At 45.4% G+C, this 13,051-nt stretch overlaps 1 protein-coding gene across 3 annotated transcripts in view; it reads left to right on the top strand.

The window, feature by feature from the left end:
- The first annotated feature begins 1,064 nt into the window (after positions 1-1,064).
- Positions 1,065-13,051, top strand: part of LOC143287670 (alkaline phosphatase-like) — a 40,147-nt gene continuing 28,160 nt past the window's right edge. The window contains exons 1-2 of one of the 3 annotated variants that reach the window (XM_076595844.1): positions 1,065-1,202; positions 1,708-1,814. In XM_076595844.1, coding sequence (XP_076451959.1) covers positions 1,201-1,202; positions 1,708-1,814 — 109 coding nt within the window. In that variant the 5' untranslated portion in view covers positions 1,065-1,200. Of the gene's footprint in view, positions 1,229-1,707; positions 1,815-13,051 lie in introns of all 3 variants that reach the window. The other 2 variants (XM_076595845.1, XM_076595846.1) reach the window with 2 other exon arrangements.

Genomic DNA, 13,051 nt, shown 5'->3' with positions numbered 1-13,051 from the left:
GACAACAATAACAACAATAATGATAATGACACAACAATAAGTATGTTGGCAAATACTACTACTACTACTACTACTACTACTACTACTACTACTGCTGCTGCTGCTGCTGCTACAACTTCAACTACTGCTAATGGTAATAATAATAATAATAATCATCATCATCATAATTGTAGAAAAAAGAAATAAAAGGAACACATACACACACTCACACCCACCCATTCAAATACACAGCCACACATATACACACTCACTCCCACCTGACACACTCACACACGCTTATGCACCTACATATATTATATGATAGTCACTCGTGTTCGACTATGACCACCAGAACAGCAGAGGAGGTAAATTGCTGTCCCGACTATATGGGCTAGAATTTGATTATAGTGGAGAGTGTCTTGCCCAAGTTACATCCCCACTCTCTCGACCAAGAGGGTTTTAGGACAGTCGGTTGGGATGGTTCCCAAAGGCCAACTAGCCCCCAAGGCTGCAGCACTAAGAGCCAGTGCAATTCGCCTCCTAGTTTGAGAGTCATGGTCCTTCACAAAAGACTAATATAAGTTGTAAATGATTTCCCACTGCGATGGAGAAACGATTAATAATACAGCCCTCACTTTGCTGTTGGCTCAGCTGATGTCATATGCATGTATACACACAATCATGTATATACATAAATTATTATACATGCATACACATACATACATACATCTGGCATGTATTGATATTGTTGTACATCGTAATAAATTAGTAGACACTGAAAATATACGTTTATATTCAATGTTGAGAGAGAGAGAGAGAGAGAGAGAGAGAGAGAGAGAGAGAGACAGACAGACAGACAGACAGACAGACAGACAGACAGAGACAAAGACAGAGAGAGCCGAAAAAAATATAACAGCCAAGTTTGTCGAACGCACAGGGGGGGGAAAAAAACACAGACCAAAACAAAACAAAGCTTGTTACAATTCTTGCCGTTACGAGAGCCTCGCTCAACTCGGATGAATGCATTGTCAACTCCACATTCACATCCGGCAATCTGACCAGTCACTGACAACCGACTATATATATATCTATATAAATCAACTTCAGGCGTCACTTCTGTTTCGTACAACAGTGGAGCAAGGCCGCAGCTTTTGTCAGAGCTCTTTGTACATCTGGTACAGCCTGCATCGTATTCGGAGGAATAACGATCTGTTGGTGTTCATGTTAGTTTCGTTGCAACGAATGCTAGGTAAATCGAATAGGTGAAATTCACCCCCCGACGAAATTGGCATTGAAACTGAATTCGGAAAGAGGCCTGGATGATTATATAGACACAGTGATATATATATATATATATATATATATATATATATATATATTCTTTTGACGCGAATTGTGAAACAATTGGGATATAGTCTGGAAATATAGATCTGCGAATACAACGTAAAAAAAAAAAAAAAAAAATTTTACGTACGTGAATTCCTAATGAACTGAGGCATAGGTTACCTTGAAAAGATAGGTATAATTTTTTTTCTTTCTTTCTTTCTTTTTGTTTGTTTGTTTTTCGGTTGATACGAATTGGTAAAGGATCGAGAGACATATCGTGAAAAGATGTTTTCAGTTTGTGCGTCGCGTTTGATACTGAATTTTGTTTTTATGTTTCTTTCTTTCTTTATTTATTAGTTATTCATGTATTTATTTATTTATTTATTTATTTATTCATTTCAGGTTGAGGATGGGGAGTCTTAAAGAAGGGCATCTCCGTTGGGGTCTGGCTGTGTGTGTCTGCTGGTCCGTGTGTCAACTGGCCGACTCTGCAGCGAACACACACGAGAGTGAGAAAGAACATGTGTGTCTGTCATGTAAATGTGTGTGTGTGTGTGTGTGTGTGTGTGTGTGTGTGTGTGTGTGTGTGTGTGTGTGTGTTGAACTGTGTGTTTCACTCGTGTGTGTGTGTGTGTGTGTGTGTGTGTGTGTGTGTAACTGTGTGTTTCACTCTTGTGTGTGTGTGTGTGTGTGTGTGTGTGTGTGTGTGTGTGTTGAACTGTGTGTTTCACTCTTGTGTGTGTGTGTGTGTGTGTGTGTGTGTGTGTGTGTGTGTGTGTGTGTGTGTCTCTGTGTCTGTGTTTGTATGTATGTCTATCTCGGCCACTGACACTTTTCGTTGTCTGTCTGTCTCTGTCTGTTTCTCTGTCTCTGTCTCTCTGTCTCTCTCTGTCTCTCTCTGTCTCTGTGTCTCTGTGTGTGTGTGTGTGTGTGTGTGTGTGTGTGTGTGTGTGTGTGTATGTGTGTGTGTGTGTGTGTGTGTGTGTGTTGAACTGTGTGTTTCACTCTTGTGTGTGTGTGTGTGTGTGTGTGTGTGTGTGTGTGTGTGTGAAAGAGAGACAGAGAGAGAGTGGTGTGTGTGTGCGTGAGTGTGTGTGTGTGTGCGTGCGCGCGCGCGCGCGCGCGTATGTGTGTGTGTGTGTGGTTGTGTGTGTGTGTGTGTGTGTGTGGTTGTGTGTGTGTGTGTGTGTGTGTGTGTGTGTGTGTGTGTGTGTGTGTGTGTGTGTGAGAGAGAGAGAGAGAGAGAGAGAGAGAGAGAGAGAGAGAGAGAGAGAGAGAGGTTGTTTTTGTTGTTTGTGTGTGTGCTTGTGTCTCTGTGTCTGTGTTTGTATGTATGTCTATCTCGGCCACTGACACTTTTCGTTGTCTGTCTGTCTCTGTCTATTTCTCTGTCTCTGTCTCTGTCTCTCTCTGTCTCTACCTGTCTGTATGAACGTGTCTGTCATCTCTTTGTGTGTCTTTCTGTCTTGTTTCTTGTCCATTTTTCTTCTTCGCTCTGTCTCTGTCTCTTCGTTCTTTATTTTTTTCTTCTTCCTATTCTTTTTCTCCTCCCTGTCTTCGTTTTTGTTACTTTCTTTCTTTCTGTCTGTCTGTCTGTCTGTCTTTATTTCTTTCTTTACGAAAAAGAAGAAAAACTTAGAAAGCAAAAACGAACCAAAACCAAACAGAAATCCAGACACACACAAACGTGAATCTGACAGGCACAATTAAGTACACTTAATTGCCAAGAAACAGCTGTGTGTGGCTGGTGTGACATCTGACACCTTATCTGTCTCTCGATCCCTCTCTCTATTTCTCCGTCCGTCCGTCCGTCCGTGTGTGTGTGTGTGTGTGTGTGTGTGTGTGTGTGTGTGAGAGAGAGAGAGAGAGAGATGGGGGAGAGAGTGAGAGAGAGAGAGGGAGAGAGAGAGAGATAGAGAGAGAGAGAGGGGGGATATGGGGAGAGAGAGCGACAGACAGACAAACAGACAGACAGACATAGAGAGACAGTGAGAGAGAGAGAGCGACGTGTGTGTGTGTGTGTGTGTGTGTGTGTGTGTGTGTGTGTGTGTGTGTGTGTGTGTGTGTGTGTGTGTTCGCGTACCTGTGCCTGCTTGCGTGAGAGAACAATGAATTAAAGAGAAAAGCCTATATCAAAACCTTCCATGACATACTAACAATGTGACAGGCTACAAGCACCACTGCACGATAAAATGCAAAACGGCCACAGCCATTGACACACCAGATGAGGTTTACTTCTGCCATCATCCACCCCATTGTGGTGCACGTGTAGGGTAAATGACGTTACAAACCATGGTTCATGTGCAGGGTAAATCACATTCTGTACCATGGTTCATGTGTAGAATAGATCACATTCCGAAGTAACGGTTCATGGGCAGGTTAAATCACATTCCGGAGAACGGTTCATGTATGAGATTAATCACAATCAGAATCATGGTTCATGTGTATGATAGATCACATTCCGAATAACGGTTCATGGGCAGGTTAAAATCACATTTCGACATGGTTCCTGTGTAGGATAAGTCACATTCCGACTCATGGTTCATGTGTAAGATAAGTCACATTCCGACTCATGGTTCCTGTGTAGGATAAGTCACATTCCGACTCATGGTTCCTGTGTAGGATAAGTCACATTCCGACTCATGGTTCATGTGTAGGATAAGTCACATTCCGACTCATGGTTCATGTGTAAGATAAGTCACATTTCGACATGGTTCCTGTGTAGGATAAGTCACATTCCGACTTATGGTTCATGTGTAAGATAAGTCACATTCCGACATGGTTCCTGTGTAGGATAAGTCACATTCCGACTCATGGTTCATGTGTAAGATAAGTCACATTCCGACTCATGGTTCCTGTGTAGGATAAGTCACATTCCGACTCATGGTTCCTGTGTAGGATAAGTCACATTCCGACTCATGGTTCATGTGTAGGATAATTCACATTCCGACTCATGGTTCCTGTGTAGGATAAGTCACATTCCGACTCATGGTTCATGTGTAGGATAAGTCACATTCCGACTCATGGTTCCTGTGTAGGATAAGTCATATTCAGACATGGTTCCTGTGTAGGATAAGTCACATTCCGACTCATGGTTCATGTGTAGGATAATTCACATTTCGACATGGTTCCTGTGTAGGATAAGTCACATTCCGACATGGTTCATGTGTAGGATTAGTCACATTCCGACATGGTTCCTGTGTAGGATAAGTCACATTTCGACATGGTTCCTGTGTAGGATAAGTCACATTCCGACCATGGTTCATGTGTAGGATTAGTCACATTCCGACATGGTTCCTGTGTAGGATAAGTCACATTCCGACTCATGGTTCCTGTGTAGGATTAGTCACATTCGACATGGCTCATGTGTAGGATTAGTCACATTCCGACATGGTTCCTGTGTAGGATAAGTCACATTCCGACATGGTTCATGTGTAGGATTAGTCACATTCCGACATGGTTCCTGTGTAGGATAAGTCACATTTCGACATGGTTCCTGTATAGGATAAATCAGACTCTGAATCATGGTTCATGTATAGGACACATCAGATGTGAATTATGCTTCATATCCAGGACAAACCAGAGAAGAATTATGGTTCATAAGTGGGACGAATGTGAACTGTGAGCACAGAGGCCGCGTCCTTCATTGACCAAAGGATCTCTAAACACACACACACACACACACACACATACGCGCACGCGCGCGCGACCGCATGCACATACACACTCATACACACGCACATGTGCACACACAAACACATACACGCGCGCGCGCACACACACGCACACGCACGTGAAAATATCATTTCATTTAAGAGTGGGGTGTGCACATGCACACGACAAATGGTACCAGGACACAGACTGTACGTGTCAGGGTCAGGCGAGATGTGTGAGGTGTGTGTGTGTGGTGTGTGTGTGAGGTGTGTGTGGTGTGGATGGGAGGGTGGGAAGGGGATTGTGAGACCAGCAGAGAGAGAGAGAGAGAGGGGGGGGGGGGACTGGATAAACAGTGGAAGGTAGGGAGAGGAGAAGAGGAGAAGAAGGAGGAAGAGGTGTTTCAACAAACCCTGTTTCTGTGCTGTGCACACTGCCGACTGCACCAGGAGTCGGCCTTTTCTAAACAACATGTCAGCCGAGAGAGAGAGAGAGAGAGAGAGAGAGAGAGGTGGGGGGAGGGGGGGGTGGGGGGTGGGGGGGGGGACGGCTCGTGACTAGTCGTAGCACAGCGAACATCGGACAGGCAGGTTTTTTTTCGTGCCGTCACATTGGTGGAGTCGTTTACTTTGCAGGTCCTATTTACCTTGCATGTCTTATTTACTTTCCTGGCCAAGAGGGGAAGGTGGCAGAATGGTTAAGGCGCTTACCTGCCAACACAGTGTCCGTGTGGGTCTGGTTCGAATCCCGGTCTAGCCTTCTCTTTGAAGTTGTTTTTTTGTTTTATTTTGTTTTTTGTTGTTGTTTTTTTTTGCTGACCCATCAACTGCACCATTTCAGTGGCATTACTCCCACGCCGCTCATCTAGATTCCCCCATGCACGGCGGGTTCGTCCGTCACAGTCCCAGCGTCGGCAGCCCGCAGGGAACCATCGATGTTAGGTCGCCAGGAGGCCACACACCAGAGGAGACCCTGCACTGCTGCTGAGTCACTCAGAAGTTGACTTGAAAATCAAACTGAGCGTTTAGTAAATCGGATGAGACGATAAACCGAGGTCCCGTGTTGAGCACGCACTTGACGCACTGAAGAAAAAAAAGAAGAAGAAGAAAAGAAAAAGAGAACCCACAGTAACATTAAGTATAGTCCTCTGGCAAAACTCTGTTGAAGAAATTCACTGTGGTAGGTGCACAACTAGATACGCATACCCAGATTCAAACACTCCACTGTTGGACGCCGTTCTTTCTCTGTCTCTGGACCTTATATTTGGAATGAACTTCCTCTTTCGCTTCGTCAGGTCACCGCACTCCGCGGCTCTTTCAAGTCTGGCCTTAAAACCCACCTCTTCACAAGACAGCCTCCCTTTCCTACCTCTTCCTTGTCTTCAGTTTTAGAGTTATGCATGCGTATGAATGACTGGTGTGAAAGCCCTTAGATTTGTCTCTGCAAAAGATTCAGCGCTATATAAATACTATTATTATTATTATTATATGCATGCACTAAAAGCCTGACTAAGAGCGTAGGGTTATGCTGCTGGTCAGGTATCTGTCTAACATATGTGGTGTAGCGTATAGGAATTTGTCCGAGCACAGTCACGCCTACACCTCCCCCCACCCCGTACCCCCTGCCGGCCCCCCTGTCCCCACCTCCGCCCCCAGCACCCCCCTGAGAAACTGAACCAAACTGAGCTGAAAGGCAGCTGATTGACTGAACCAAAATTAAAGCTTGCCAAGGCCACCCACTCGGAATGAGAACAGATCTTGAACATCGTTTAACACTGAGTTCTCTGGAACGAAACGAAACGGTAATTTTTAAGCAGGAAAATGCTTTTCCCCCCCACTCAGTCTTGTGACATAAAAAGAAAGAAAGACAGCCAGAAAGAATGAATCCTACATTCATACAGAACAACAACATTATGTGTCAAGGAGTGGAACGCAGGTCTAAAATCAGTTCACGTACATTTTTTTTATGTGCGTTTCTGCTTTATGGAGAGAGTCTGCGCAATAGCCGAGTGGTTAAAGCGTTGGACTTTCAATCTGAAGGTCTCCGGTTCGAATCTCAGTAACGGCGCCTGATGGGTAAAAGGGCGGAGATTTTTTCCGATCTCTCAGGTCAATATATGTGCAGACCTGCCAGTGCCCGAAAACGGAGTATGGCTGCCTACATGGCAGGGTACAAACGGTCATACATGTAAAATGTTACATGTCCGTCTGAGTGTGTGTGTGTGTGTGTGTGGTGTGTGTGTGTGTGTGTGTGTGTGTGTGCGCCTGAAATCTGAATGACACAGTCGGCTCTACCCAGCTAGAAAGCCTGTTGTGCAAATTACCCCGTATTTGTAAAGCGCTTAGAGCTTGGTCTCCGACCGAGGATAGGCGCGCTATATGAGTATCCATATAAAAAAAATTAATTAAAAAATAAACAAACAAACAAACAAACAAACAAGTTATCAGTTGTGAAATCAGACTCGCTTTCATGTGAATGGGATCTATGGGCTGAAACGTCGACACTTCTTTTCAAGGAAAAAAAACAAATAAAACTGCACACACACACACACACACACACACACACACACACACACAAGGGTGGCGCTGTAGTGTAGCGACGCACTTTCTCCTGGGGAGAGCAGCCCGAATTTCACACAGAGAAATCTGTTGTGATAAACAGAAATACAAATACAAATTATGAAAGTGAGTCAAATTTCACAACCCACATTTGTTTTATTACACACACACACACACACACGCACACGCACACACGCATGCACGCACACATATGAAAATATTAATGATTCATGTCAGGGTGGTTCTTACGACATGACCTTCCGAAAAAAACGATAAGTGTGTGTGTGTATATGTGTGTGTGTGTGTGTGTGAGAGAGAGAGAGAGAGAGAGAGAGAGAGAGAGAGAGAGAGAGAGAGCAAACGAAAAATAAAGAAACGTCGGACTAAATTATACTACCCGAAACCAGACTCACGCCCCAGGCCAAGGGAAAAATCCTTGGTGGTATTTCCTTGCGGGGGGGGGGCAAGTGAATTACACCGGCCGAAGCTTTCTCTCTCTCTCTCTCTCTCTCTCTCTCTCTCGTTATCTCTTTGTCTATCTCTCTCTTGTCCACTTTAATTTTCAGAACGTCAAGAAAGCAATAGGCCCAGGTAAATATATACGCGTACGGTAATATCTGCGGAAAATTACAGAAAACAAGGGGCTTCGAACTGTGTGACGTGTTCTGTTAATTTTTTGTTATTTTATTTTATTTTATTTTATTTTATTTTCTAATCTTTTTAATTTTATTTCATCTTATTTCATTTATTTATTTTTAATTTTTTGTTATTTTATTATATTATTATTATTTTTTTAAAAATGTTATTTTATTTATTTATTTATTTTAAAATTGTTATTTTATTTTATTTATTTATTTTCTTTTTTTTTTCTCAAGGCCTGACTAAGCGCGTTGGGTCACGCTGCTGGTCAGGCATCTGCTTGGCAGATGTGGTGTAGCGTATAATTATGGATTTGACCGAACGCAGTGACGCCTCCTTGAGCTACTGATACAGATACTGATACTGGAAAGAACCCACTGTCTGTCCTACCCTCCAAGAAAAGCAGATGCATTCAGTGATTACCATCCTGTTGTCCTGACTTCAATAGTAATAAGATGATTTGAAAAAAAAAAAAAAAAAAAAAAAAAAATCTCTTTACCAAACAACACCTTCACTCACTTCAGTTTGCTTACAAACTACACAGAAGTATCGACGATGCTATTTTAATTCTGCTTCACAGTGCTTTCCGTCAGTTAAAATTAGTTGTTGTCCCCTCCACCCAATCTCTCTATGTCTGTCTCATTGTCTCTGTCTCTCTCTGTCTCTGTCTGTCCGTCTGTCTGTCTATCTCTTTGTCTCTCTCTCTCGTTTGTGTTGGGAAAAGACGAAGAGAATGTCTGCAATAGAAATGAGGGGATCTCCTACGCTTTCTCACACCACTGCTGTGACCACACCAGGTTTTGCTCCTCTTTATCAGCAGAACACTCGTGTCACACGCCTGTTGGCCAGCCTCTTTGATGACCCCTGACCTTCCCTCAACCCCTTCCACACATCACCCCCTCCCTCCCTTCCCTCCCGGCTTCCCCGCGTGGGATTGCGAGAAAGCCGTGGGCAAACATCACAGCTCATCTTCTTGGTGCTTGCATGGAGGTCTCTGCGCCAGGCTGTTCGGCCCCGCTTTCTCTTCCCCTTATACGGGTCCGTGTCAAGGCCTGTCTCGTGATGCTTGACGATGGTTTTCGTCAAGTGTGCCCTACACCCCCCCCCCACCTTCTTCTTCCCATTTTTGACTCACTTGCGTAAACAAAGTGAGTCTATGTTTTAACCCGGTGTTCGGTTGTCTGTCTGTGTGTGTGTGTGTGTGTGTGTGTGTGTGTGTGGTAAACTTTAACATTGACATTTACTCTGCAAATACTTTGTCAGTTGACACCAAATTTGGCATAAAAATAGGAAAAATCCAGTTCTTTCCAGTCATCTTGTTTAAAACAATATTGCACCTCTGGGATGGGCACAAAAAAATAAAAAATGAAGTCTAATTATATGCAAACTGCATTTACTGTTATATTTATATTTTTTGTATTCTCTAAACTTGGCACTTTGACCTCTTATTCTGACACAACAACAAGAGGAGTCATTATTATCATTTTCTGTTCAAACAGGAACTTCTTTTGCTAAGCATGGAATTTTTTATTTATTTTGCAAACGTTTTGGTGCAGATAGTAAAAAAAAGGGAAATTACTCTGTAATTAATGCTAGGGGACTTAATTTATCACAAGTGAGTCTTGAAGGCCTTGCCTCTCTTGTTTTCCCATTATTCAAACATCCAGTATGATGTATGACAGTCAGTGGTGACCATCAGAACAGATAAGGTAACTGCTGTCCCAACTACCTGGGCCAGAATTAGTGGAGATTACCTTGCCCAAATTACATGCCCACTCTCTCGGCCAAGAAGGTTTCAGGACAGTCGGCGTTGGGATGATCCCAAAAGCCAAGTAGCTCCCAAGGCTGCAGCCTTAGAGCAAGTGCAATTTTGCCTCCTAGTTTGATAGCCATAGCCCTTAACGAAAGACTAGCCTGTAAATGATTTCATATTGCAATGGAGAAACCATTTATAATACAGCTCTCACTTTGCTGTTGGCCCAACTGCAAACTTACGTCAGTCTGTAATATAAGCTGAGTGTTGGGCTATAAATTGAGAAACACTCTCAAAGAAATGCATCCGTGAGGGGGATAAACAAAATGTCACTATGTGGACCCAGTCCATGAGCTATAAGCTGGGTAAGAACACTAATCATGAGAGGCCGTGTCAGAATCGAGGCCCCGTTTCGGCATGGTTATGTCCTTGGGAAGGGCACTTCACTCTGATTTCTTTCCCACTGCCCCGGCTGGTGTGAATGGGTTACCTGACTGCGGATGGCGAAGTCTAAAAGTTGCGGAAGGAAAGCATTGGGCCTCTCCTTCCTGTGCCGAACCCTTCCTGTGCTGAACCCTTCCTGTGCCGAACCCTTTCTGTACTGAACCCTTCCCGTGCCGAACCCTTCCTGTGCCGAACCCTTCCTGGGAACCCATTCTGTTCTGAACCCTTCCTGCACTGAACCCTTTCTGTGCCGAACCCTTCCTGCACTGAACCCTTCCTGTGCCGAATCCTTCCTGCGAACCCTTTCTGTGACGAACCCTTCCTGCGAACTCTTTCTGTGCCGAACCCTTCCTGTGACGAACCCTTCCTGCACTGAACCCTTCCTGTGCCGAACCCTTCCTGCGAACCCTTTCTGTGCCGAACCCTTCCTGCACTGAACCCTTTCTGTGCCGAACCCTTCCTGCACTGAACCCTTCCTGTGCCGAACCCTTTCTGTGCCGAACCCTTCCTGCACTGAACCCTTCCTGTGCCGAACCCTTCCTGCGAACCCTTTCTGTGCCGAACCCTTCCTGCGAACCCTTTCTGTGCCGAACCCTTCCTGTGCCAAACCCTTCCTGCACTGAACCCTTCCTGTGCCGAACCCTTTCTGTACTGAACCCTTCTTGTGCCGAACCCTTTCTGTACTGAACCCTTCTTGTGCTGAACCCTTCCTGTGCTGAACCCTTCCTGTGCTGAACCCTTCCTGTACTGAACCCTTCCTGTGCCGAACCCTTTCTGTGCCGAACCCTTCCTGTGCCAAACCCTTCCTGCACTGAACCCTTCCTGTGCCGAACCCTTCCTGTACTGAATCCTTCCTGTGCCGAACCCTTCCTGTGCCGAACCCTTCCTGTGCCGAACCCTTTCTGTACTGAACCCTTCCTGTGCTGAACCCTTCCTGTGCTGAACCCTTCCTGTGCTGAACCCTTCCTGTGCCGAACCCTTTCTGTACTGAACCCTTCCCGTGCCGAACCCTTCCTGCGAACCCTTTCTGTGCCGAACCCTTCCTGTGCCGAACCCTTTCTGTACTGAACCCTTCCTGTGCCGAACCCTTCCTGTGCCAAACCCTTCCTGTGCCGAACCCTTTCTGTACTGAACCCTTCTTGTGCTGAACCCTTCCTGTGCTGAACCCTTTCTGTACTGAACCCTTCCTGTGCCGAGCCCTTCCTGTACTGAACCCTTCTTGTGCTGAACCCTTCCTGTGCCGAACTCTTTCTGTGCCGAACCCTTTCTGTGTCGAACCCTTCCTGCGAACCCATTCTGTGCCGAATCCTTCCTGCGAACCTTTTCTGTGCCGAACCCTTCCTGCACTGAACCCTTCCTGTGCTGAACCCTTCCTGTGCCGAACCCATTCTGTGCCGAATCCTTCCTGCGAACCTTTTCTGTGCCGAACCCTTCCTGCACTGAACCCTTCCTGTGCTGAACCCTTCCTGTGCCGAACCCATTCTGTGCCGAATCCTTCCTGCGAACCTTTTCTGTGCCGAACCCTTCCTGCACTGAACCCTTCCTGTGACGAACCCTTCCTGTGCTGAACCCTTCCTGTGACGAACCCTTCCTGTGCCGAACCCTTCCTGTGCCGAACCCTTTCTGTGCCGAACATTTCTGCGAACCTTTTCTGTGTCGAACCCTTCCTGCGAACCCATTCTGTGCCGAATCCTTCCTGCGAACCTTTTCTGTGCCGAACCCTTCCTGCACTGAACCCTTCCTGTGCTGAACCCTTCCTGTGCCGAACCCATTCTGTGCCGAATCCTTCCTGCGAACCTTTTCTGTGCCGAACCCTTCCTGCACTGAACCCTTCCTGTGCTGAACCCTTCCTGTGCCGAACCCATTCTGTGCCGAATCCTTCCTGCGAACCTTTTCTGTGCCGAACCCTTCCCTGCACTGAACCCTTCCTGTGACGAACCCTTCCTGCACTGAACCCTTCCTGTGCTGAACCCTTCCTGCGAACCCATTCTGTGCCGAATCCTTCCTGCGAACCTTTTCTGTGCCGAACCCTTCCTGCACTGAACCCTTCCTGTGACGAACCCTTCCTGTGCTGAACCCTTCCTGTGACGAACCCTTCCTGTGCTGAACCCTTCCTGTGCCGAACCCTTCCTGTGCCGAACCCTTTCTGTGCCGAACCCTGGACACAGTTAAGATCTTTCTGTGCCGAACCCTTTCTGTGCCGAACCCTGGACACAGTTAAGATCTTTGCCACTCTCTCCCACTTCAATTTTTTTAACTGGTATGAAAACACATTGTTCTGCGAACACCAGTGGATAGACCTACCATTCCTTTCTAATGACATTCAGTTATACACTAACTTTCTCTCTGTCTCTCTCTCTCTCTCTTTCTTTGTGTGTGTGTGTGTGTGTGATTAAAGTAATAAACGTAGTCATTGAACATGTTTTATGCATCTGTGTGTTGAGTAATTATTTTTCTTTCTATTGTAAGTAATTCCGTGTGTGTGTTTAATGTTTATCGTAAAGCGTTTCGAGATCCATCTTACGGAGGAAAGTGCTCAACAAGTATCCATTATTATCATCATCATTAAATCTCTGCCCTGTATAAAGGCTATGGGACCTTTAACCCACACAAACCATACATGTTCAACTATTGATGAGGGGTTGGAACACAATACCTCCCAGTTTCCAGTTCGTGATGGTGACCACTGCGCCACACA

The sequence above is a fragment of the Babylonia areolata genome, chromosome 11 (assembly GCF_041734735.1).
Source record: "Babylonia areolata isolate BAREFJ2019XMU chromosome 11, ASM4173473v1, whole genome shotgun sequence".
NCBI classification, from domain to species: Eukaryota; Metazoa; Mollusca; class Gastropoda; order Neogastropoda; family Buccinidae; genus Babylonia; species Babylonia areolata.
This window is presented reverse-complemented; position numbering and strand designations above follow the sequence as displayed.